The 27,875-nt window shown below is 36.8% G+C and overlaps 1 protein-coding gene and 1 long non-coding RNA gene across 15 annotated transcripts in view; one reads left to right on the forward strand and one right to left on the reverse strand.

The window, feature by feature from the left end:
* The window catches only part of ST3GAL3 (ST3 beta-galactoside alpha-2,3-sialyltransferase 3), a 203,826-nt gene that overhangs the window by 50,349 nt on the left and 125,602 nt on the right, over positions 1 to 27,875 (forward strand). For 7 of the 10 annotated variants that reach the window (XR_005554260.1, XM_039323074.1, XM_039323081.1 and 4 more), the window contains 3 exons: positions 11,208 to 11,250; positions 19,420 to 19,521; positions 25,095 to 25,187. Coding sequence is in view for 9 of the 10 variants with exons in the window: in XM_039323074.1 (XP_039179008.1) it covers positions 11,208 to 11,250; positions 19,420 to 19,521; positions 25,095 to 25,187 (238 nt within the window). In the remaining variant the exon portion in view is untranslated. The remainder of the gene's footprint in view (positions 1 to 11,207; positions 11,251 to 19,419; positions 19,522 to 25,094; positions 25,188 to 27,875) is intronic. The other 3 variants (XM_039323079.1, XM_039323078.1, XM_039323080.1) reach the window with 2 other exon arrangements.
* Positions 1 to 27,875, reverse strand: part of LOC120298904 — a 98,704-nt gene that overhangs the window by 24,247 nt on the left and 46,582 nt on the right. The gene's annotated exons all lie outside the window — the stretch shown is intronic.

Consider the following 27,875-nt stretch of genomic DNA (forward strand, 5'->3'; position numbering starts at 1 on the left):
CACTGCTGCATTTTGAAGCAGCTACAGGTAATCTTCAACTTAGGACCATTTGTTCAGCGACTGTGTGAAATTACAGCAGTGTTGAAAGAAGGAATATACAACCTGTACTTGAAGTTACAATAGCTACAATACCCTTGTGGTTACATGATGAAAATAGGGTGCTTGGCAATTGCCTTCTCTTAACATTAATTTCAGGGATGCTGCAACTGTTCCCTACCAACTTTCTCTCATTCCATCCTGCTGGATCTTGTCCCACAAGAACTGGATCTGTTTCCCACTCATCTAAGTCCCCTTCCTGCACTGCTGGGTTTGGATGGGAAAGGGATCCGGTGAGGACTTGTGGGGACCCAGCTGGGTGAGAAACAGGCCCAAGGCCTATGGGGATCTAGCTGGGCAGAAGCTATGCAAGAAGTGCCTCAGGCAGTGAAGGAGATCCTGGAAGGCTTGGCACAGGCCAAGTGTGAACTGAGAAAATACTGCAGGTCTAGGCATGAAAAAAGTGCAGGCCTGGGCCTGCACCATGTCTCCCAAGTCCTCCCCAAACCCCTGAGATAGCCCATGCTCTGTTTAACAATATGTGCTGTTGCTTAACAATTGCATTGGGGAGAGCTTGTATTGCAGTTAGTGAGCTTTGCAGTCATTCAACGACCGCACTGATCCATCATTATAATTTTTGGCTCAATTATGGTCATACATCAAGGAGTATCAGTATTTATTTATTTATGAAATTTGTGTAACCACTTCTCTCACCAGAAGTGACTGTGGCATACAACTGATCATTATAAAACTGATCATTATAAAAATCTCTATGAAAATATAGGCCATCTTAAAGAGCCATCTTAAATGTCACTATTTTCCTGGGACCCCCATGCCTGATGACACATCTAGGTCCTGTGGGTCTTCCTGACTATTAGCATGGATCGAACTAATACAACTTCATGAGGTGGGGGGAGAGAATGTTCTATAATGTGGGCACTATGGCATATTTGGTGGGACCTCCTGGGAGCCATCAATTGTATATCCCATGCAGATGGAATCCATAGCATGCTCTCTCTGAGGGAACTAATAGGATGGGGCTGTGTATTTGGGGCGAGGCAGTCCCTCAGATTACTAGATCCCATGCCATGAAGGGCTTTAAAGGTCAGAATCATCCCCTTGAACTGGACCCAGAAACAAATTGGCAGCCAGTGCAGCTTGTGGAGCAGAGGAGTGACATTCTGGGGGCAGAGAAAGCTTCCTGATCTACAAATATGTGCAATTGGCACACAACACAAAGCTGTGTGAAGATCCCACCACTTGCTCTTCTAGCAGGAGTCATGAGTCTAGGAAGTCCACCATATTGCAGACCTGGTCTGTATGGAGCAATGCCACTCATCCAGCACAAAAGATGGTATGAGCCTAGAACCAATGTGGCCAAACCCAAAGCCACCTAATCTTGCCAGGGTTCAGCTGTAACTTGTTATTTTGCACACAGATCCCCACAGCCTATAAGCCTGGGATAAGTCTTCTATAGAGCATTGCTTAATTTCCCAGGAGCAGAGAAGTATAGTTGAGTATCATCACCACGCTGATGATACTTTACTCCATGGTGACAGATGAGCTCACTCAGTGGCTTCATGTAGTTGTTGAATAGAAGTAGAAAGAGCACCAACCACTACAGAACCCACAATGTAGGGGCCAAGGGTGGGACCTCTTTTCCCCTACCACTATCAACTGGAATCAGTCTTGGAGAAAGGAGGCAAACCAGCAAAGCACTGTGCTGCACATGTCCAATTCTCTGAGTCAATCCAGAACGATACCATGGTCGATGATATTGAAAGCTGCTAAGAGGTCAAATAGGGCGAGAATGGATGGATAACCTTTATCCCATTAGGCAAAAGATCATCCAGGGGTGCCAAAAGGACATAGATTGGAGGGGGGAATAGGCAGGTGGGGTAAATTAAAGCATTCCTGTGGTCATAAATTTGGATGGACTTGAATTTTGATCATGTGACTATGGGACACTGCAATGGCTCTTAACTTCAGGCTTGGGTCGTAAGTCCCTTTGTTCAGTGCTTTCATAACTCCGAATGATTGCTGAATGAATGATTGTAAGTTGAGGACTAGCTGTATGTAAGCAAAGGCAGGGAGAGAAAACAAGGAAATGAGACCGTTACTATGGTACAATATAAACAAAGTTAAATGTAGACAGCATGTTTTGTTGTACCTAGAATATTTCATTTTTAAAATTCTTAATGCCTCCAAATATTTATGACATACATGGTCCTATGAAATAAGCAATAGACATTTCAGAAAATAATAACTAACTGTTTGAAACTTTACCATAATATTATGTTTAAAATGTAGCATGTAATTGACTATACTTATTTTATTCTAAGAAAGCATGAGAGATTGGATTTATCTGGATTGGAACCAGTGTCAAGGAAAGTGGAATGACAAAGTATTAAATACCAGTCTGACTTCTATTAGAGAGTCAGATTTACATGGATGTTAATATGAAACATCAGCTCCCTGCTGGTGCTGAGAAAACATGCAGTGTTTAGGAAGCCCAAAACTGTCTTTGTAGTAGGGTCTGTAGATGAAGTTTCAACATGGTCATCCAGAGTGCTCCACTGATCCAGAGACTTGGCCAAGGTCAAAGTAATCAGTAGCTCCTACTTTATGTTGGACAGATCACTGCATATCTCAGGATCTTCCTGAGGCTAATTCATAATCACTGAAATGTGCGCAATGTTAGAAATAAATATGATTTGTAAATGGAAATGAAAGAATGGAGGAAAATTTCTACCCTTGGTAGATTGTATTCCCAATTTTTTTCTTCTTTGCTGTTGGAGGGAGAGATGGGAGGGGGAAAATCCTTAGGTAAAATCAATGCTTTTTTTCTTTTTTCTAACCTTGTTCAAAAAAAAGGAGTGGGATGGGATGGGGAGGTAAAGTTGTAAATTCCAGGAAGTGATTTAATCTTTCTCTAGTTTTTTACAGTGGACCCATTAACACCCCATGCTTATTTTAGAATTTTTTAAAAATAGGGTCAGTTGTAGGCTATGTATCTAATAGAAAGGGTAACTTGACCCTGAATTGCTGAATGTAAAAGGTCTTTCTGGGGTAAACACAGTCTGGTTGATCTTGAATTTCTGGCTCTGAATGCTAAAATAGGCGCTGTTGCCCTCTATTTCTGACTTTTCTTCATCCTATGCTATGCTATTTTGCTGGCTTTCTTAAATTCTTTCTAGAAAACATGTGGTCCTTATTGTTCCTTCTTTGGATAACACTCTGTGCTTTTGTATGCTTCAGTAAATGTACATTTTGGATCAGTTCTACTGAACAGAGAGCAGCCTTTAATGAAGTAGAGCCAGGAGTGTAATGGGGAGTAGTTCCATAAAATATTTCAATAAGTTTCTTACAGGCACTCATGTTCTATAAGACCTTATTACCTCAATATGGAATTTTTATTTATACAGTAGACATGAATGGAGACATGTTTTGGGGAAGCACAGTAACAGCCCATTTTAGTAAGAGAATCTGATTATAGGTAGTCCTCAATTTATGCCTGTAATTGAGCCTGGTACTGTAATTATGATCATAGGTTATGACAGTCTTAGAGTAGATCATTGTGTGACCAACCCAATTTTATGATTTTTTTCTGCAGTCATTAAGCAGACACCATGGTCATAAACTGAACACTCTTGATTATAAAGTGAATCCATTTTTTGCTGTGGGACACTTTTGCCAAAAACCTGGAGGTTAATGATGGTTTTTGGCAAAAGCATAGATCATGGTCATGTGACTATGGGACCATAAATGCACTCTGGTTGCCAAGTGCCCAAAATACAATTATGTGGCCACTGAGACGGACAGCCATTGGAACTTTGGAACTGCATTGTAAATACTTTTTCAGGGATCCATCATAACTTCAAACGGTCATTTAAGCTATCAGTTGTTAAGTTGAGGATGACCTGTAATAACATGAAGTTTCTAAGCATTCTTCTATGAACAAGCTTTTTATTTAATTGCTTGGGTTATCTCTTCTTCAGTAAGACTTGTTCTTCTATTAGAATAATGATAAAAATAACTGAATTATACTTTTCTGTATCCTCCTTAATCCTTTTTATTAATTAGAGTTACACTTCTGAATATGGTTCAATCCCTGGGGTCTGTTTTTTTTAGAAGACAAATCTCACATTAGAATTCTTTAAAATCTGTTAAATGGGTAACATATAGACCTGATCATTTTTTTATTTTCAATTTGTCCGAAAACTTACATTGTCATGTCTTATCACAAGAACCAGGCTATTAAAGTTTCGCCAAAATATTTTGTTAAGTCAAATAGCATAAATACAGACTATGTTGACACCACATATAATCACCATAGAATCAGTGGTGGGATTCAGCCGGTTTGCACCACTTCGGCAGACCCAGGCCCAGAATGAACTTCCAGAAGTGGCATCCACACAGAGAACCTGTTGTTCACATATTTGAATCCCACCACTGCATGGAATGCAGGATTTGGATAACTTCCAGGTGCAGAGTATGGATAATCTTATAAATGTTGTTGTTAATTGCGAAGTCGTGTCCGACCCGTCGCGACCCCATGGACAATGTTCCTCCAGGTCTTCCTGTCCTCTACCATCTTCTGGAGTCCATTTAAATTCACACCTACTGCTTCAGTGACTCCATCCAGCCATCTCATTCTCTGTCGTCCCCTTCTTCTATTGCCCTCAATCTTTCCCAGCATTAGGCCCTTCTCCAGTGAGTCCTTCCTTCTCATTAGGTGGCCATAGTATTTGAGTTTCAACTTCAGGATCTGGCCTTCTAAAGAGCAGTCGGGGTTGATCTCTTCTAGGACTGACCGGTTTGAACGCCTTGCAGTCCAAGGGACTCGCAGGAGTATTCTCCAGCACCATAGTTCAAAGGCCTCAATTCTTTGGTGCTCAGCCTTTCTTATGGTCCAACTTTCACAGCCATACATTGCAACTGGGAAAACCATGGCCTGGACTATACACACTTTTGTTGGCAGGGTGATGTCTCTGCTTTTTAAATCTTATAAATATTGGTAGCCAAATTTATGAATTAACATAGATATTTAAAAAGAATGGGACTGTCAGCAAGGTCTTACCTAGAGGATTTGCAGTCAGATTATAACATAGATGTCGAAAACTAATTCAGCATACTTAACATGCATGAAAAAGATTCTGGTGCTGGGAAAGAAATATAAGACATTGTGAAAACTGTAACATAAAGAAATGCATTATAAAACTGGGAGAGGGGAAAATTCAAGTGGTCTTTAGAACAAGCTATTATGGTAGCCAAAAAAAAAAAAAAAAAAGGATGGAAGTTGAAAGACTTGGATAGCAAGAAGAGTGCATGATAACTGAATGTAGACTTCTAGAGTGAAATATGAAAAGAAGGAGAAAACAGGACTCAGTCAAAAATGTCAACAAATAGTTTTCAAGATCACTGAAACACAAACATTGATATCTAAGGTGGGATTCCTAATGGAAGACATTTAATATAAGCAAATGAGGTTAAAGGAAGATAGAAAGACTACAGTGAAACTCTTTACAAAGGTGATAATAGTATGACAGAAACATTTGCAACAAGAATATATTTAGGAACTGATTCCATTAGGAATTGAAGTGTTGTAGGCTGTGGTAGATAGCTGTCAAATAAGAAAGTACCAGGCATAGATGAAGTACTCATTGAACTGTTTAAAACTGTGGGGAAGAGGCAGTTAAACAGTTCTGTGTCAACAAACATGGAACAACATTGTGTAGCCTAGAGATCAGAAAGATAGGTGTATGTATCTGAACCAAAGAAAGGAGATGTGAAAGTAAAATTAAATCATTGAGCTAATTCTTTAGATAAAGTTTTAAATGGAGAACTTAAACAGAGAAAAATGAAATGGAAGAAAGACACAAGATTGGATAACTAAAAGATAGATAATGGTAAGAGCAAAAAAGTACAAAGGTTTTTCTTTCACATACTGATTGCAGCAATGGTGTCTACACCAAGCCGATTAGTGAAAATATATCAAGGCAATGTATGAACCAGAAATCTGAGGATCATTTACAATGGACAAGAAGCTACTCTAAAAACAGGTTTTGGAGAAACAGGTTGGTTCAGAATAGGAAAGATAGAGGGGCAAGGATATAGAGACCCAGTTTGATGTAATAGTTAAGATGCTGACCCAGATATCAAGAGACTGAATTGTAGTCCCATGTTGGACATGAAAGCAGGCTGAGTGACTTGGGCCAGTTCTCTCTCTGCCCAATCCCCTTTACAAGGTGGTGGGTGTGAGGAAAATAGGAAGAAGAAGTATTATGTATGTTCACCACCTTGAGTTACTTATAAAATAATAAAGGCAGGATAAAGCTCAAACAAATAAATAAATACACATTTTGCCTGTACTTTTTTACCCCTAAAATAAATATTATTATAAGAATGACAGTCTTGGAAGATGTGATAACTAAACAAAGTAAGAGGTTAAAGCATTACAAATTTGGGATATGTAGACAGTATCACTTTGTTAGCTAAAATTAATGAAAATTTATAAAAGTAGAAAGTGAAAAAATGGAGTTAAGAAATCTGGGCTTGTAATTTGAGCAAAGAAGTGAAAGTGGCCTCAAGAATGATAAAAATTGGTAGTGTACATAGAAATAAAGAAATGAATTCATCCTAGGAAGGATCGTAATGGCAAATAAGATAATGAAAGATATAAGTATTTCGGTGACAGCAGTGATTAATGGAATGATCTTTCCAGGGTGATGTGGGCAGATATAAAAGCTGGACACTGAGAAGAAGCAAGAGAAAGGTGATGCATTTGATTTATGTTTTTGGAGATGGTTCTAAAGCATGAATCATAAGAAGAACAATAAGCTTGAATCAAATAAAGACTAACTGCTCCCCTGATGGAATGATCAACATGTACCAACTTTTCATTTTTGATGCAACCAGTCCATGAATTGGAAAAAAATATTTGACAAGATTAAAGGAAGAAGGAAAAAAACAAGATGGATAGACAGCATCAAGAAATTATAGAACTGCTTATGGAAGTGCTATAAATTATTACTAGAGGCACACTGAGATGGTGAGCATTTGTCCACTCATCAGGAGTTAAGGCTGACTCAATGTATTTAAACTAATCTGTCATCCAATGATCTAAAGTTTATTTCCTTCCAGAAAGAGCTCGTAGTGTCCTTTTGCATTCTTTATTGCCTGTTTACTCCCAGGCCCCAGAATTTACTTTCTTTATAAGTGTTCCAAGGCTGCCAGTTTGTTTCTGGATCAAATACAAAGTTCTGGTTGTTACTTTTAAAGTGCGATTTGGGTTGGTATATAGTTCTTAACTGAGAAAGGAGCTTTTACAGCATGTGATTTTCCTACCATGAACCATTCACTGAGCTTTTTGAAGAAGGCTGGCCTGTATTTCCATTGGGTCATTAACAACTTGGAGATAAACCTTTTCTGTTGCCATAGATTTGCTGTATAGATTTGTTTTCTTTGTTGGATTAAACCACATTGAAATATATCTTTGTGAATTGGCTTTTAAATTTTGGTTATTTTAAGTTTGATCTGCATAACGTTTGATATCATGATAATATTTTATTATAAACCACTAGGAGACTTTAGCAATTAGTAATATAACAAACAGGGATGTGCAATGCTTCAGATTCAATTGCAAAGCACTGTTTCAAATAGACAGAAAACAGCACCTCTCTGTGATTCATTAAAGCAGCTAAATCTGTTCCCAGAGTCTGCTGCTACATGGTTCTGAAAAGAAATGGATTGATGCTTGAACAAATTGTATAGAGGATTTGTGCTTGCACTTCCATATGTTCCAAAGCTCCTTTTCAAAATCAAATCCAAAGCATTGCACAGCCTAATTAAAAGTTTATTTCAGTAATAAATAATATCTATCTGAACATCAATGTTATTTAAAGAATCAAAAGGGGTGGGAGTGAAGCAATTCTGAACCCCTGACTTTACTGCCACATTCACACTGTTGCTTAATTTGCAGATCTATTCATCTTCCATTTACTTTGATGCTTTTTCAGTTATGGCTATCTTGTGCTTGAAGAACTCCTGCAATCTTTATCCAAAACCCATTGCCAAAATGTCTATCAATAAATCAAATAGACAAAATGTACAATTGCTTTTGCAGAATTGAAAATATCAAACAAATAGATCAGTATTATGCAACAGGTCAATTATGTTCCATAATACGGATAGTCCTCAACATGCAACCATATATGGAACTGGAATTTCCATTGCTAAGCAAGGTGGCTATTAAATGGAGTCACACCCAATTTTATGACCTTTTTGCCATGGTTGTTAAGTGAATCCCTGTAGTTGTTATGTGAATCAAGTGAATCCAGCTTCCCTCATTGACTTTGCTTGTCAGACAGTGGCTGGGAAGGTTGCAAATGGCGACCACATGACCCTGGGATTGCTGCAGCTATCATCAATACATGCCGGTTGCCAAGCACTGGAATGTTGACCATGTGACCATGGGAATGGTTGTATGTCGAGGACTACCTGTAAGTACTTCTAGATTTATCTATATTTTATATTTATATTTATATGCTACAGGTAATTCTTGAGTTATGACCACAATTCAGCCCAAAATTGCTGTTGCTAAGCGAGACAGTTGTATCTATCTCGCTTAGCAACAGTGAGTTGTGACTCATTTTACGACCTTTCTTGCCACACTTATTAAGTTAGTAACACGGTTGTTAAGTAAATTTGGTTTCCCCATTGACTTTGCTTGTCAGAAGGTTGCAAAAGGTGATTACATGACCCCTGGACATTGCAACTGTCATAAATATGTGTCAGTTGCCAAGTATTTAAATTTTGATCATACTACAGTGGAAATGCTGCAGTGATCATAAGTGCTGTTGTAACTTCAAACGATCACTAAATGAACTGTTACAAGTTGAGGACATCCTGTACACAGATAGTTCCTGAGTATCACAAAGCAAGCATCATTTCTTCCTTTACTATGGGTAGAAGTGAGTGGCTTCTCATGAAAAAATGTTGTCAGGCTGCCGCTGAAGCTGTTGCACTGATTCGTTGGTTTAACTTATGTATATAGTGCTTCATAATTATTCTTGAAAAGTGTCATTGTTTTTGTGGTTTATCCATTGAGCAATGCATCCGAGAGAATATTTAGTGTTTTTCTCTCTGTGTAAATATATGGATGCAGCTGGAATAAGTGAAGGTGGACAGATTACCCATATATCTACTCTTTCTGCTCTGTTGACTCTTTGGGTGGTCTGTTAGGAACACAGCAATAAGTCTAAGCGTTTTTCACTTAGTTGTCCAGCAACTAGGTTGATTCTAGATGCTCAGAGGAAAACACCACAATTATGCCAATGTTTGGTTTGGCACAAAGAATGTACAGTTTATTGAGCTCATGATGCTTAGCTGTTAGTCTCTGTGTTTCTATTGTACATTTACTATTAAATTGTTATCAATGATCGTGAGCTTTTTTGAATTACTTTCCTACAAAGTTGAAAAATGTTGAATATATTGCCTCTTTTGACCTAAGGACTGATGTAATTTCTGAAAAGGAAGGGTTTTTTTTCTTGCAAAAGACGATGTTTTGCTTCATTCACTGCCAAATCAATAAAATATGTCTTCTTGCCATGCTAATTTCCCCCTAATTCAGTAATCTGTTAAAGCTTATGCTAGTTGCGATAATGAAATTGTAGCCTAAACTACAAGTAGTAAATTAGAAAAGCCTGTGCTCTTTAAATTATCAGCTTACTACTTTACTTTCATTTGGGTTAGTTCTATCTCCTATATCTTTCATACATTATTTAACTAAAATTCTTCCCTGGTCTGCTACTATTCTGGAGTAACAAATTTAGACTATTTAAGCTTTGGGTTCCCTTAAGTTCAGCATCAAGTATAACAACAATTTTTCAACTGATTACAATTGATCATAACATATCTTTTTACATTGCTTCAATTAATTTGCTTTTATTAAAGTTTTACAAGTGAAGATAAATGGTGAAGACGCTTGTCTCCCACTTGGAAGTTTGAGAGTTCAACCCTAGGTAGCAGCAGATGTTTCTCTCTTAGGCCGGAAAGAAAAAAAAATCTGCTAACTCCATATAGGCGCCAGAAAGGGCATCTGGCCAGTAAACACTCAGCTCCACCAAGTTGCCCTGACTCCACCCCAATTTAAGGGACCTCATGGTTGAATAGATGGATAGACAGACAGACAGACACACAGACAGAAGAGAAAGCTAAAAGCAGAAGAAATAAAAAGAAAAATAGACAAGAAAAAAAGATACAAAGAAATAGCTCCTGAGCTTTACAACAGTTATAAGTACAATTATAAATTTGCCTTTTTCTCAAAAGTTTTATTTCTATAATCAATGCTGTCTAATCATCAAAATCATAAATCATATCTTCATTTGTTTTGGGTGGGTGCTGGAATTCATTTGAAAGCTGAGTTTGGAGAGTTGATGAGGGAATATAAATATACTCTGTCAAATATGCATCAACACTTAAAGAAACTGGAAATAAAAAGCTGGACTTGTTCCATTTATATGTCTCCAGAATTTAAAATCTCTGTTAAATCAAAGTCTGCCATTTGGAACAAAGTGGAAAACTGTCAGTAAACTTGTATTCTTTCTGAGTTGAAAAACTTCTGCTTTATTATTGGATAATATCCAATTCCCTCAAAACCCTTTTTAGGAAGTCTTGCAGTATATTCTTGAGGAAACATATTTTGTAGTTTTGATTATTTTAAAATTATCTCTTCGCCTATCATTATAGTAGGAATTGCAAAATATATCACCACACAATGAAGAAACCTATTAAGATAAATAGCTTAAATGTCTCAGAGTAGGTGTTTCTCAGCCTCAGGGACTTTAAGATGTGTGGACTTCAAGAATTCTGGAGTTTCCAGTCCACATTCTGTATCTTAAAGTTGCTGGGGTTGAGAAGCACTGTTCTAGATTGAGAATGGTATATTTCAAAATCAGGATGTTTTTATTTTAGGAATTCAATAATGGAATTTACAGAACTCTTAACAAGATCACTAATTAATTAATTATTCCCCCCCCACACACACACTTTATTGACAATGTTGTCATTTCCAGTTTAGAAATGTTTATATCATTCATGAAAGGCTCTCTTTCTCTGGTGGGAAACTGATAGGTCTACTAAATTGCATGAAATCTGCTTTTGTCTTTCAGAATATGACAAACTGGGATTTCTTCTGAAGTTGGATTCCAAACTGTGAGTAGAATGATGAAAGGACTTTATTTTGATCTGGCATTATCAATTTCTTTTGAAGGCATAACAAATTTTGGACCTGGCTTCAAATTGTATTACTACCGGTATAATATTATACCAATATGCAGTATTATTCAGTAGCCAAGACTAAAATTTATTATAAAAACAGTGACTTCTTAATATGATTTCAATATTTATCAACAAAAAAGATTCAAAATAAACCATCAAGAGAAGCATATGAGAATTTTCATCATAGTCCATTTCAGACTACTGAAATAAAGTCAGTTTAATTAAATAGAACATTCCTGGGTGAGCTTATATGAATTTCAAACCTGTGCATGCTTAGGAGTTTTTTAACATCAGTGTGGAGGGAAAATAATGTAATCTATCCACATATTGCATTAGCCTTGATTTCAACCATGATTTGTAAACTACAATGACTGTTCATGCAGCACCCTAAGACAGAACTACACTATAACTTACTGGTGATGAATTAATAATGTTGTGCATAAATTACAACAACAACTTCTTGTCTTGCAGGCAAAATATTGTTAACATTCCTGCTGTCATATTGTTAAATTCTTTACTAACTGATATTTGACTGTCCCTGAGAGTTACAGGTTTTCACTGTTAGGTGAAATCAAGTTTTTTTCTGTGCATTGATTTACAGGTAGCCCTGAGTTACAATTTTGTTCAGTGACCATTTGAAATTACCGCGGTGCTGAACAAAGGGTCTTATAAACCCATGCCCAAAGTTATAGCTGTTGCAGCTTTGGAGGTTTTAAAGTGTGGGCTGTCTGCCAAGTGCCTAAATTTTGATAATGTGACAGCAGAGATGCTGGAATGGTTGTAGCTTTTAATAGTCATTTTGGGTGAACTTAATAAAATAGAAAACACAGGATAGGATTATTTGAACTAACTTGTAAATAATTTCAGATACAAAAAAAGAATTAGATACAACAGAATGGCAGAATTAAACTTGTTCAAGCAATTTTTCAATGTTGTTAGATTTCCTAAGTTGTGAGTATATGTCCTATGTTCAAGGCAGTGTGAAATAATGGCTGTATTGCAACTACCAGCAGTTGGGTGTAATATGCTGTCTTTGTTACCACATTTCAGGCGCTATTAATAAATAGCATACAGATTAAAGTAATTATGAAATGAAGACTAGATTGGAATAAGTAAGAATAAGACTAGTGAAATACTGTGGATGTAGCATACTTAGACTTCAGTAAGACATTTGCTAAAGTAGACCACAACCTACTCCTTGGTAAGCTAGAAAAAGGTGGAATAGGTAACATCACCACCAGATGGATCTGTAGCTGGCTGGCAAACCATACTCAACGAGTAATCCTCAATGGCACTACATCCACATGGAGAGAAGTAAACAGTGGGGTACCACAAGGTTCCGTCTTAGCCCAGTATTCTTCAATATCTTCATCAATTACTTAGATGAAGGAATTGAAGGGGAACTCATCAAATTTGCAGATAACACCAAACTGGCAGGAGTAGCCAACACCCCAGAAGACAAACTCAGGATCCAAAAAGATCTTGACAAACTTGAACAATGGGCCGTGTCCAACAAAATGAGTTTCAATGTGGAGAAAAGCAAAGTTTTACATTTAGGCAGGAAAAATCAAAGATACAAGTACAGTTTGGGCAAGACCTGGCTTAAAAACAGTAACTGTGAGAGGCACCTTTGAGTCCTAGTGGACGATCACTTAACCATGAGGCAGCAGTGTGCAGCAGCCGCCAAAAAAGCTATTGCAATCCTGGGTTGTGTAAACAGACGCATAGAATCAAGATCACACAAGCTATTAGTACTGCTTTATAAAACTCTAGTAAGACCACACCTGGAATACTGCTGCCAATTTTGGTCACCATATCACAAAAAAGATGTGGAGAGTTTGGAAAAAATTCAGAGAAGAGCAACTAAGATGATCAAAGGCCTGGAGACTAAAACATACAAAGAACAGCTGCAGGACTTGGGTTTGGCAGTCTAAAGAAAAGAAGAAGAAATAGGGGAGACATGATAGCATGTTCCAGTACTTGAGGGGCTGCCGCCAAGAAGAGAGGGTCATGTTATTCACCAAAGCACCAGAGGGCTTTGATGATTGGAAACTGATGAAAGAGAGAAGCAATCTGGAATTAAGGAGAAACTTCCTGACAGTGAGGACAATTAACCAGTGGAATAGCTTGCCCCCAGAAATCATGGGTGCTCCATCACTGGAGATTTTTAAGAGGAGGCTAGACCAGTGGTTCTCAACCTATGGGTCGCGACCCCATTTGGGGTCGATCGACCATTTGGGGTCGATCGCCAAACAAGGCGATCCGCCATTTTCCCCCCTCAGGGGGCGCCACCGCGCATGCGCGGCGCGTTTGTGTGACGGGGGTCGCCGTCACACAAACGTTGAGAACCACTGGGCTAGACAGTCACTTGTCTGAGATGGTATAAGTTCTCCTGCTTGAGCAGGGGACTGGACTAGAAGGCCTCCAAGGTCCCTTCCAGCTCTATTCTATTCTAAGTAATGGAGAATGATAAGCTTCAGAAAAATTAACTGTATTACTTCACAGCAGCAAAACGGTGTTGCCAGAAATGGTGGTATTGTGAGCTTGTCTTGCTAGTTTGTGGCATGAGGTAGAAACCATTTTCATTAGACACATTTGTCTGAGGCAGCCTTTCTGGGATTCTGCAGAACTTCTGAGATTACATAATGTTAACTTCACATGCCAATAATCCTAGCAGTCAAAATGTTGGGAATTTTATGTACTGTCACTCAGCTGCCAGTCTGCTCCTTTGCTGTTTTAAATGTGGATTATGTAGATGAGAAATAAATTGTATTGTGAAATTTTTATATTTTTTTCCAATTTTAATTCAGGGGTTGTCTGTGCCCTGAAAATTACATCAAGGGTTCATCCAGGGTAGAAAAAAAAGTTTAAGAAAGGCTGTGTGCTTGTGGATTAATATATCACTGTTGTATATTTCAATTCTTCATTTAGTTATACTAAATTAGTTACATTAGTGTCTTTCAATAATTACTATTACCTTGCTGTCCTTCAATGGTTTTCTTTTCATTTTTAATGCACGATTCCTCTTTTTAGGTCTCATTACTAGTAAAATATCAAGGCTAGGACTCAAACCTTGGTGTATATATATATTATTCAACTTGAGCTTGGCTCCGGATGACTCTTGTTTCTTGGCCTCAACTTGGAAGTGGATGGGGGGGGGGGGATTTCTTCTCAGATTCCACTTTGACTGCATCCTTGAGATTTTTCACTGTTCAGTTTTTTCAAGATGACTCAGAGTCAGTTACGTGTTGCCACCTTCTGCAGTCATACACAGTATTGTGACACAGTCTTTTTGCTTTAAGTCTTTATTAGGCTTGTGAAATGTTTAGAGAAGGTATATACAGAGAGGAATGGGATACAAAAGGCAAAGTGCAAAGGATGTTCAACCAAGCTCCCAGTTGGTAACTGCTTCTCTCTCCCTGCTAGCATATTGTTCTTCAATCTGCTAAATGCATCTCAAAGCTCTGAAGAAAAAATAAATTAAATCCCACAAGTCAAACTGATATGTAAGTGGAGAGATTTTTAAGTAAAGTACCGGTAGTAAAGTAACCCTTTTAAGCAATGGCATACTTCAGAGCAATCTGCTCTCAGGGCAAGTAATAAGGGGGAGTGCTGCCAAAGATGACAAGGTAAAGAAGAATCAGTTGTTGATCTATGCAGCAGAATGTGCTTTCAAGTTAATTTGACTCCTGGTTACTGCCCTCTGAAGATTTCTTAGCAACATTATTTTGGAAGTAGTTGGCCCATGCATCATTTCTACCCAGCTGATTTTGTACCTAAGGCAGGACTAAAATTCACAATCCCACCATTTCTAGTCAGGTGCCTTAATCACTATCCTAAACTGGCTCTCGGTAACAGAGAAGAGGATGTTAAAAATTTATTTCCTGCAGGCCCCAAATATGTTAGGTATGCAACCACTTGTAAGAAGGCTGCTGGCATGTTTGTTGCTCCTGTAATTTGCAGTGCAAACTTTAAAAAGCCGCCTCCAGCAGAGAAACTTTGCTGGAGGTCATAGAAGTGTCTTTGCTTCTAAAGTCATTAATCCTTCTAACTGTGGTTCAAAGTCTTATCTCCAGATATGTTTTCTACTGAAATAAAACTAGTTGCCGCCAGTAACTTGCTTGACTGTGTAAGGACTGAACATCCATTGTTATGAGAGATTTAACTCAAATTATAGTACAGATGTCAGGAATTGGAATTTAATTTTTTGACTTCAGGAGATAATAATAAAGGTTGGTTGTAGATCATTTATTTAGTTAGTTGACAAATGAATATCTTATTAAACGGATTGGGTAGTTTAGAGAAACATTAAAATTAGCAGTTTATGTTGACCTGCTTATAGCACTTATATTTGTTCTGCAAAAGTTGGCAAATATATTGTAACAAGTCTAGATAAAATGACATGTTCTGAACCCCTCCCTAAACATTAGAAAGGATGGGGTAAACCTCAACCCTAGGGAATTTTGTGTAAGATGGATGGTCTGCTGATAGTATAAAATTTTGTCATCTCATTTTTTAAATTCTTTCACAGTTCTTTTTAAACATTGTTGTGTACAAAAAATAATATTTATAAAAATAGATAGTTTGGAAAGTTACATGACCATTTATTTTAGTAAACTTGATTGTTTTACTTTATCAAGAAAAGAGAAAATAAAGACAAACTATATTGTTTAAACCAGATTTTGACTACCTCATTTTCCTTGGCTCATGGCTGAGAGGCTAATATGTTTGAAAAAGTACTCTACTAGTATTAAGAATTCGACATTTGGCTGTTTATGACCTTCTTGTGATTTCTGGCTACATTGTTCATGCCCAGGTTTTGTGGAGATATCAGACATATACACTGGCTGTGTAGTCAGACTAGTAATGAATGCTTGGTATTATTTTCAAGGATTCGTGGGAATGAAAGGAGATGAGAAAAGAGAAAAGGAGGTCAAGACTGTATGAAAAAAAAAATAAAAGTGAACACTCTGAAATTGCTGAAGTGCTGTCAAATAAGTTGCATTCCTACATGTAATAAAGAGTTGGAATGCAAAAAAAGGGTCAATTGGAGGGTTTCAAAATGTAGGTGGCATCTTGAATATAAAGCTTTAATGAACTCAGGGTCTGTTTTGCATGTTGACAGGCAGATTGTAAACTCAACTTCCCTGAACTTCTCTGGATGTTTTAGGTACTGTGTGTAAATTATGGCAAGCTATAGACTGTAGAGCTATGTCTTGACCCATATAAAAATACTTGGCAATAATTCCTTTATTTCAAGCTGTTGCTGGAAGAGTAGTGTCATATCAACAATCTGGGATTAATCAAACCCATAAATAATTGCAGATGGCAGAATTACTGTAGCATGCACTCTAAAGCACAGAAATGTTTAAGAAGGATCTAGTAAAACACTCATTTTGGGTGGAGGGAAAAGAAAATAAACTACTGCATTATTAGCTTGCAGTCTGCATTCAGGTGCTACTTGTAGATATAGTCTCTTATAGAGAAATATCTATCAGTGTTAGAATATGTTATCAAACATTTGGCTTCTTTTGACTTTTGACTTACTCTTTCCATTGTGTTTTGGAGAGATATTCCCTCCTTTTAACTGTTCTTAATTTCATCTTGACTCTGTAGATATATTGTATAATATATACTTCAGTTCTTTTCATTAAAGAGTAAAGTAAAAAGCATTAATGTAAACAATTAACCATCTGAGTGACGTGCCTGAACCAGTGGATTTCAGTCAAATCAGCATGTCAGCATAATGTTTTTCAGACAAACCAGTATGTCAACATACCATTATAGACATAGACTTGAATCTCTCTCTCTGTACACACACACACACACACACACACACACACACAGGTAGTCCTTGACTTACAACAGTTCATTTAGTGATGGTTCAAAATTACAATGGCACTGAAAAAAGTGACATGACCATTTTTCTCACAACTGTTGTAGTATCTCCACAGTCATGTGATCAAAATTCAGATGCTTGGCAACTGGCTCATATTTATGAATGTTGCAACATCCCGGAATCATATGACCATCTTTTGTAACCTTCTTATAAGCAAAGACAATATGGAAGCCAGTTTCACTTAACAGTTGGGTTACTAATTTAACAACTGCAGTGACTCAATAACTATGGCACAAAAGATCATAAAATGGGGCAAAATTCACTTAACAAATGTTTCACTTAGCAACAAAAATGTTGGGCTCAATTGTAGTTGTAAACCGAGGACTACCTCTCTCTGTGTATGTGTGTGTGTGTGTGTGTGTGTGTGTGTGTGTGTGTGTAGCCTTTTTAAGTACTGGGTACTTAAAAAGGTACCCTTTTTATGTACTGGGTCAATCTGTCTCTATTTCTATTTCTATACACACACACACACACACACACACACACACACACAGATAGAGACAGATGACCCAGTCCTTAAAGAGGGTACAATTCGCTTTAGTTCAAGATATTGATAGTTTGGGTCCCAAAATAAGGTCCCCCAAGTTAAAATACTGAAGAATAGGGTGGAAAGCTTTTTTGGGAGGAGTAGAATTGCCTGGAGTAACAGATATATTTATATCTGAATTCTTTTATGACAGAAACAGGAAATTAGGTGGAACATTATAAACAACCTGACATGTAGCCAATGTCAACTTTGAATATGACTGCTTTTAATGTTGCTGACAGATTAATGTGCTCTTTATTTGTATATTGATTATTGGATTGACACTCTATCTTTCCATCTAAAATATCGAAGTACTTGATAGCTCAAAAACAATGTTTCACTTTCCCACTTTGTCAGCTTAGGTTTGTTATCTTCTCTGGAAATAAGCCCTTCTTCCTTCCGATAAATGTATGCATCTAAATCACTATAGTTTGCATATATAGTATATCTGTATGTGTGTGCATGTATACCTTCCAGAAGGCACATTCCAAAATGGCGGAGCGGGAATTATCATCATCTAATTAACAAATACTCATCAGCATTTATAAATTTGATTTGCCATGTATGCACACAAATGTGTGTGTGTGTTCAAAAGCATCAATACTCTTCCTAACTTGCTTCTTCAAAGTCTGAAATTGTAATTAAAATATAAAATAAAAACTACTTTAAAAGGCCTGATTGAAAAAAATAGTTTTAACTTGTTCCTTGAAAATAAGAGAAAATGCAGCTTAATAACGTTGTTTTCAGTGAGCAAAAACAATTACAGTATATAATTGTTAAATAATTATTTGCCTATAGCACAGTACATTGTTCTTTAGACAGCCTGGCACCTAGTCTAAGGACTGAGGCTGCTGAAGTCAAAATAGACGTTCCTAGGCTAGAATAAGCTCTTATCTACATTTATCACAGCTGCTTCCCAAAACCATTATGAGATCTGCTAAATATTTGTTAATTCAAAAGTGGGGAGAGATAAACCTGGAGTTTAAACTCTGGAGTGTCTGTTTATCTCCATCTCCGTCTGTCTATCTATCTGTCAGATATATGTGGCTGCCAATCTTAAAAACATAACTTTGAGCACTTATAATAAGCAAAAGAAAAAGAAAAAATATTAAAGCAATAAAACCAAAATCCGTTGCCTTATCCACCCTTCCCTGATGCATCCAACAAAACCATATCCCTATCTCTTTTGCTCTCTCTGTCCATATGCCAGTACCTATATTTATTCCTGCCTCTATTTGCCATGCTGTGGGCAATTTGGCTTCATTCTTTTCTGCAGTAAAGTTTTAAATCTAGTTGAATCGTGTCTTGGAATCAACTGCCAAATCTGTCTGAGAGTAGAAATCAGAATTATACATCTAGAGACCTGTGATTTACTACCAAGCTCTGGTGTCAAGCCTGACATCTTCCGACAACACTTTGCCATTAAGGAACAGGTTACATAAGTGCATTTCAGATAGACCACTTATAGGGCTGGTATTTTGCAATTCCTGATGTTATGGTGATAAGAAAAAAAGAAGCGGTAGAAAAATATGGAAGGGTTATGAATGAAGTATGATACCTTGACATCCCCGTGAAACTCTAGAGCACCCAGAGCTAGTACTAAAACATTACAAGTACTCACCAAATAAAGCTGTCCAACGTGTTTAACATATTTATTTTTTCCTTTATATCAAACTAGGGAAATGCTGACAAGGGGATTGGTCAACATTCCAAACAGCAAAAGAGCAGATAGAATGGAGACTTGCCCTTGTAAAAGGAGGAAAGGAGGAATGAGATTGAGGTGAGGGAAAATAAAATCTAGAAGAAGAAATGCCTGTTAGGTCAAAGTATGCAGAATAATTCACTTGAGATATCTTTATATATGCAGATCTAACAAATTTGCACATAATATTATTTATGAGACAGTCTCAAATTAATCGTGAAGAATCTGCATTGGAAGAATTAAATATTTTGATTTTTTTTAAAGTTCCCTGCAGAGGCAAATATACAATTGTTTTAACTGTTCACCAATGCAGTTAAGCAATTTTGTCACATCCCATAACTTTAGTCTTCTTCATTTGAAGAGATTTTGGGTTTAATTTGTGAAAAAGAGGCCAAGCTGCTATTAAAATATGCTTCATTACTCTATTCTGGATGCATTTACTTATTAATTAATGCTGAAATTTTTAATTTCTGTTTTGTCTGCCATATGTCTTAGGATTTCATGAGTATTTAAATTTAGCGTAAACTCATGGCATACATAAACAACCAAAATACTTCTTTTCATCCTTTTATTAATGTCAAAGTAACTTAAACCAATGCCTAACTTCACTCTAGATTATGGGTTTGTATATAAACATGGCTTTATTATTTTCACAGTAGCTTAAATTGGAGGCATGGCATGACAGAAATAGAGGCTAAAGATGTAATAAAAATGTAGGTTGTGATAACAATGGAAATCTTAACTCATTTTAAATAGGTTGGATATACATCATTTTAATCATGGGATAAAGTTTATGGATTGTAGACTTATGTTTTTCAGAAAGTAGAAAAGATTAATAAAACATGCTGTTGGCTAACTTTTGTTCCAACATGGCAATATGACTATTGCTGGTGGAGCATTTTAAAAATCCATTGAATTAAGAATAACAATTAACATGGATTAGTATCAATAATGTCTCTTGTCTTTATTAAGTCTTGTTTCATTGTTGAAGTACAGTTGTGGTAGGGCAGATTTCTTTCAATATGATATCACCTATATAAGCTAGAATTGGAAAATGTGCTGGAATAATGAAATATTTTTGAAGCTATTTCCCAAAATGCTATTCGTCAAATTGATTGGGTATAATAATCCTAATCCAGGTACAGAACAGGTTTGTTCTCTGGAAGCCAGTGAAGAATGGAGACGAGAGATATAAAACCTTGAGTAATTGGAGATGGCCTATTAGGCAAGATTCTTTGCAATTCCTAAATTATACAAATTATCCCAGTGGAGAAATACCTTGTCTGACATGTAGCAATATTCAATATGGCATATGATATATGTACTCTTTCTGTTTTAGGGAGCTAGGAGAAAACTAGTGTTCAACTTTTAAAAAGAAAGAAAATGTATAGAGATCATAAATCTGAACCAAAGCTATATAAATAAAAAGTTAATGAACAATAGAAATATTTGGATACATTTATTCATAATTGCAAATTCTTTTATTATGATATTCCCACTGATGCAGATAAATATTGGCTGAGTTCATATAACATGCTAAATCATAAATCTGAATTAATAGAAAGCAATTGCTATGTTCAGTTAACATGTTTATATCCAGTCAGCTACATTATTTGAGTTAAAAAGATGACTTGTTCGCACATGTTAATACAACTGCTAGATTCCCACAACAGCAAATTAACGTTCACTCAACTGCACTCATGAGAGTTCTGAGGCACATCAAAATATTCATAGCTGGTGGCTGAGTCCCCTGAATGAGTTCACGTTACTGTGGGCATTTTTCATATAAAAGCTCTTTAATAAATAATTAAATTAAAATGATATAAGAACATAGAAATATATCTCATGAGATTTGAGGGATTTTGTTTATCTTTAAATTTTAAATTTGGAAACAGAGTGGGTCTATTGTAGGAGTGTTGCTAATTGTTCTTTATATTGAAGAACTAAAACTAAAACCTGTAGCATCCCAAATACAGTACATGCAAAATGGGTTTTTTTGTTTTAAACATTTTTTTTAAAATGCATGACAATATGAGTTTTACAGAAATAGTAAAACTTGATTTTAGATAATGAACTTTAGTTTTCACATAAAGTTTTTAAGTAGAGGCTGGATGTACCAGCAACAGATATTCTGTACTAGTAAAAATGTGTTACATCACTGTACATTATTATAGCATTTTTATCTTACTGACATGGTTCCGACAGATGGAACCCTTCAAAAGAACTTCGAGGCATTGTTTATTTTTAAAGAATCTTTTATTCGGGAAACAAAGTATTGGCACTACATAGTTGAACCCCAAAACTAAATTTACCTCTCCTGGATACAAAGTAACAAAGTACAATTCCCAGCCCCAGTAAACAGTCATAAAGCACATTCCCCAATTAGCTTGAAGCACGGGCTTTCTCCCCAGCTCTCCAGCCCACCAAAACGTTATCAGCTCAAGACCCAGTTTGTCCTTGGATTCCCACAACAGAGTTATTATTATTATTATGATTAACTGAACTCTCATCCAAATCCCCCCTCCCAGCACCAACTAATTCTAAAAGCATAGAGAAAATGGCTGTATTTTCATCTGTTGTCAAAGCAAGAATATCCGATGTTAGCAGCATTGACACATTATGAAGCAAAAATTTAAAATTTATTGTGGTTCAAAAGTTAAGCTTTCTAATCATTCAGTAGAGCATTCAACTCCATTAGCAAATTTTTCTGTTGTCAAAATCTTCTATTTTTAGACAAAATGAAAATCAAATGACACAAAAAGCAGGGGTATTCTGAAGAATTATATGCCATTCCTAAATTTTGATACAAGCTGTTCTGATAATGTTTTTGGGTTGAGTTTGTGGTCAGATCTTAGAAGTGATAGGATTTATCTAATAATTTTTGACATATCAAGAGTATTAGTTGCATACAGACAGGCCATTTTACAAATGTTCGAAATTATGATAGACCCCCCCCCAAAAAAAATTGCATATGACTTCAAACTTAAAATGGCTGCAGCAGTCCTGCCGTCATTCACCCATACAACCCACCATAGATTGCTGCAGTGTCCTTCCGCCTCTCTCCCCGCATCCCATCCTACTGGGACTTTGCAGCATTTGGGCCTGCTCCGCACATTATGCCCCACACTTACCATTTCAAGCTCTTTAGACCTCATGTTAGGGAAGTAGGGCATGACATGTGTCTCTGAGCCAGGTGGTGGCAATCTAAATATGGCCGCCATTTTGCCCCATCCACTTGTGGGCAGGGGCAAAATGGCAGCTGACAGAGAAATTGTTTCATTTTACTGCCTTAGAGATGTTTGCACAGTGCTTCAGATGTTTCTGAATGCTGTACAAAACTTCTGGAGCAAAACAAAGCAGTTTGTCTCTGGGCCATATAGCATTGACCCAAATGTGGCCACCATTTTGTCCCAGCCCACAAAAGGGCAGGGACAAAAGAGCAGCCATCAGACAGACTGTTTCGTTTTCTTCCTTAGCGAGGTCTCCACTGCAAGTTTGTTAAGGCAGCAAAATGAAGCACTTTGTCCCTGGGTTGTGCAGCGGCGACCCGAATGCAGCTGCCATTTAGGGGATGGGACAAAATGGCAGCTGTTTTCAGAATTGTGCCATGCAACCACGCAAAGAAGTCATTTCAGGACTCTGGAAGGCCTCGGAGCTCTTTAAAAGGTAAATGAAGAGGATGGTGCTTGGCCAGGTGGAGTGAGAATCAGGTCTGGGATGACCCAGTGGGAGTAGGAAAAGACCTCTTAGGACCCAAGGCATGGAAAATGGAGCATGGGGCATCTTAAGGGTGGGGGAAGCCTTGGGATGCCCAGGCAGGCAACCCTGGGCCTGTATTAGACCTCCAACAGCCTCTCCCACCCAGGAGGCACCCCACGCTCCACTTAACAATCCACACATTTGTTTTATATTTCATTGGGGAGAGCAGGGATGGGAGGGTCATTAGGTGAGATGTTTCACCTAACAACTGGTGCAACATGCAGCTGTAATGGGCAGGTTCCATTATAGCCATATCTCGGGGACTACCTGTAATGCTTTCAATTACAAAAGAGGAACAGTCTTTGTTTTTTCTTCTAAAGCATGTTATTGATCCAGGTTTGTAACTATTCACTAATATTCAAGGTGGCTATGAATTTCCCAGTTGGCCATATCATTATCCTGTCTAGTAATGAGAAGATCCAAGCAAATAAATATCCCAAATGGATAAAACAACATAGAATGAGAAACATAAAAGACAGATCAAGTCTGTGACCAAAATGGGGTATGTGATAATTCTAAGTAACTGTACTGATAGTTGTGGTTGGCTGCAAGCCTATTTTTGCTTGTGACACCTCAGAATATGAACTATTTATTATACTTAGAAAAGTTCAATAAGTCTATCTCTGACCTTGAGACTTTTTATATAATTGTGTCTTTATTTGCCAGACCAGCTGTTCATTCCTCAAATGAGACAATCAGACTGCCATGAATGAAAGAAAACAAAAACACAAGAGGTGTTTTTTTTTTTTTAGCCAATATCTTAAATTCAGTTGTTTAAGTCTAAACAGTCTCCTCGGGATGTATAAGGATAAATAGCTAAAAGAAGTATCCAAGGCCAAATCTTAAAGAAGAATACCATCTTAAGAATAGTTTAAATTTTAACTTCAAACTTTCTCATTACTTGCATTTCCATTGTCCAAATGTGGTTTAGATGTGCTGGAATATCTGGAGAGCACCAGTTGGGAAATGCAGGCTTGAAACTTTGGGTTCCTTTGTCATGCATGAATACTATGAAGAAGCAGATTTTTTTCTAAACAGTATCCTCTATATGAATAATACTGTTTATATTCAAATTTTGCATTGAAATTTGGGGAAAGTTAGGCTTTCATTATTTGACTATATGAAGACTATAGGTAGAAAAAGAAGCTGACAGAAATAGCTGTTTTCACCATAGTAACTGTACTTATTTGGAATATAAATTCAGTGTTTTATATATCCAATGATTGTGAAAGAGACTGAGCTCTTAGAAAATGATAAAAGGAAATCATGTTGGAGTTATGGTATACAATCTCTCCATTTTCATAGTAGGTGGAAGAAATTTATAATAATTTGGTTAGATTTACTGTACGGTTCAGTATTATATTGTAACATTTATATAATAGCAATAGCACTTAGACTTATATACCGCTTCACAGTGCTTTACAGCCCTCTCTAAGTGGTTTACAGAATCAGCATATTGCCCCCAACAATCTGGATCCTCATTTTACCGAACCTTGGAAGGATGGAAGGATGAGTCAATTTTGAGCCGGTGAGAATTGAACGGTCAAACTGTAGTCATATAAATAATAATAAATAATAGTAAATGTAACACAGTAATAGTTTACTAGTTTATGTAGTAATAAAATTACATAGTAATATAGTATTACAAAGTAACTCCAGAACAAAAAGGTAATATTTTTCCTTATATTTTTGGAATCCAAACTCCAAAATGGCAAGGAAACACACTACATACCAGAAGCCACCTGGTACAATTTGATGACATCCCATTTTAATTTCATAAGACTTTTCTGTTCCTGTTGCTGCTGTTCAGAAAAGCTAATGATAAAAGGATTTAGTTGATCCACTTTTCATTTATTTTTTAGGATGATCATAACACTTATTATTTTTTACAGGCCTCCAGAAATAGTATCAAAATATGGTAATATCTCAGAGGGTGTTTGCAAGCCTGGGTATGTTTCTGCTTTGATGACTGCCATCTTTCCAAAGTAAGTGACCAAGCTTTGTAATAACCCAGTTCTGTTCAATTAGAATAATGTCCAAAATATGTGATGAAATATTCATCTTAATTAAAATGAATTTCAGGTGATGCAAAAACAAACAGGGAACAGTATATGTACATAATGACTACGACTAAATGAGATATTTTTTTCATCTTATCCTTACATTCCCATATGTTCTAAACATATTAGCTGGGGATTTTAGATTTTATTGTATAATTTAAATATATCATACAATATTAAACTTAAACTTTATTGTATGATATCATAATTAATCTCATCAGGTTGTAGCATCCTCTGCTGACCTTGAAAATGTTAGCCAGAGTTGGATCAAGTTTGTAGACTTGACTGGGAATGTTTTAAACAAAAAAAAATGTGATAGAAGGCAATAGCAAAACATTTCATATTTTTGTCAAGAAAATTGTATGCCTGGATCTGTGAGGTCACTAGAAATAAAAATTGACATTTTCACAGACCATTTTAAATGTTTCTAAAGTCTCAAATTAATTCAACAATGCTATCTGATCATATTCAATGTTTTTTTTCAATGAATTCCTTTATATGAAACCAGGTATTACATGAAAGAAACTGATAAGGCAAAAAAAGGTTTTTCGTTCATTGAATGGGTTGTGTCAGAAATTAGTGAAATTTTAATGTACTATATTTCCATTTGTTGAATTGAACTTTTTTTTTTTTTTGGTCATGTAAGAACAGCTGTGGTAGAACAGCTTTTGACCTTTGTCTGAAAATAAGTCTGGCTTTCTGTGCTTTATGACAAGAACCTCCAGGTCTATGTGATTACTCTGTAGTGTAAGGCAGAGGTCCCCAACCTTTTGGGTACCGGGGACCGGTGCTGTGGAGAGAAGTTGTTCCGTGGACTGGAGGGTGCATAGTTTTGTGTGCAGCCTGCATCCCTCGGATGGGGCTTTGCTTGTTTGTGTGGCCCAGTACTGGTCCATGGACTGGGGTTGGGGACCCCTGGTGTAAGGGAGCAAGCACAGTAAGTGTCTTTTGCCCTTCTCTGAGCTTGAAGAAAGAGCCTGAAAGCATACAGTTTCCTTGGGAGAACATTTGCTGTATAACCGCTTTTTCACGTGGCATTTCTGGTCTATGATAGCAGCATATTTTTTTTATAGTTTTATTTGTCTTTTTTTGTCAGTTTCCTGGTTTTCCTAGTGAACACAGAAACATTTGGATCTGCTGTCAACAAAAGCCCTTTTAGTTCTCTGGAATCTAAATAAATCTATTTAGCGATATCTAGAGATTTTTGCTGTGCCTTCTTTGTTGCTTTGTTTTGTTTCCATGTTCATATAACACAATTGAGAGCCAGTGTGCTGTAGTGATTAAGGTGCTGGTTAGAATAAGGGAAATCCAGGTTGTAGTTCTCCTTGTACAGTACACAAAAGCAGTAGGGGTGATTTAGGATTAATCGCTGTCTTTTATCCCTAAACTGAGAAGTTGAAAACATCTGGCTATCAAGCCATAGTTGAACAGTGTGGGAGACTATCATCCATATAATAATAATAATAATAGTAGTAAAGTTGGAAGGGACCTTGGAGGTCATCTAGTCCAACCCCCTGCTCGGGCAGGAAACCCTATACCATTTCGGACAAATGGCTGTCCAGTCTCTTCTTAAAAACTTCCAGTGTTGGAGCATTTACTGCTTCTGGAGGCAAGCTGTTCCACTGATTAATTGTTCTCACTGTCAGGAAGTTTCTCCTTAGTTCTAGGTTGCTTCTCTCCTTGATTAGTTTCCACCCGTTGCTTCTTGTCCTGCCTTCAGGTGCTTTGGAAAATAGCTTAATTCCCTCTTCTTTATGGCAGCCCCTGAGATATTGGAATACTGCTATCATGTCCCCCCTTGTCCTTCTCTTCGTTAAACTAGACATACCCAATTCTCGCAACCGTTCCTTATATACTTTAATAAAGAGACCTAAAGTGAAACGATTAAGATTGATAACAATAACAATATTACTGAGGACCACAACAACAGTTATTACTGAGAACCATGAGTACCACTTTGTAGACTATAATTTCTCAATCATAAAAGATTCTATTATATACCCTGCAAGCCTTCTCTGATCTGACTGTCATAGCTATTCCTTTTATAAATGGATGGATATATGTGGACAAGACAAATGATGCACAAGATAATATATTATTGGAATTTCAATTTGATGTACCATATTAAGATATGCAGAATCTATTCTACATTATATTTCTTCATTTATTCTTATATTCCTTGTCATGAGCTTTTTGCAACTTCATGAATTTGATTTTTTCTTTAGTTCATCAATATTAGCAAATATTCTTCATAAGCCTGAGATGACAGCTGTGTTGCTATAAACGCTCTTAAGTTCAAAGTCTCCTGTTATCTATACAGATTAACTCAACACCTCCTCACTGAACTAGCAGAATTTGTTACAACTATTCATTATTTTTGTTAATATGAAAGTGCCAGCTTGCTATTTTGTTACCCTTGTCAAAATCTTAAATATATTTAAAAAGAAGTTACTGTGCAACCATTCATAAGCCTTTTTTGCTTTCTGTTCTCCCATTTCCTGCAGAGTAATTTGACCCCTTAACCATAAGTGCATTATGTTTTTATTTAATGACTGTAGCAGAAGGAAAAGCAGGCAGTGTAAAATATTCTCTTTTACTGGCTGATAAATTATT

The sequence above is a fragment of the Crotalus tigris genome, unplaced genomic scaffold (assembly GCF_016545835.1).
Source record: "Crotalus tigris isolate CLP2741 ecotype Arizona unplaced genomic scaffold, ASM1654583v1 scf7180000024167.7108832, whole genome shotgun sequence".
NCBI lineage: Eukaryota > Metazoa > Chordata > Lepidosauria > Squamata > Viperidae > Crotalus > Crotalus tigris.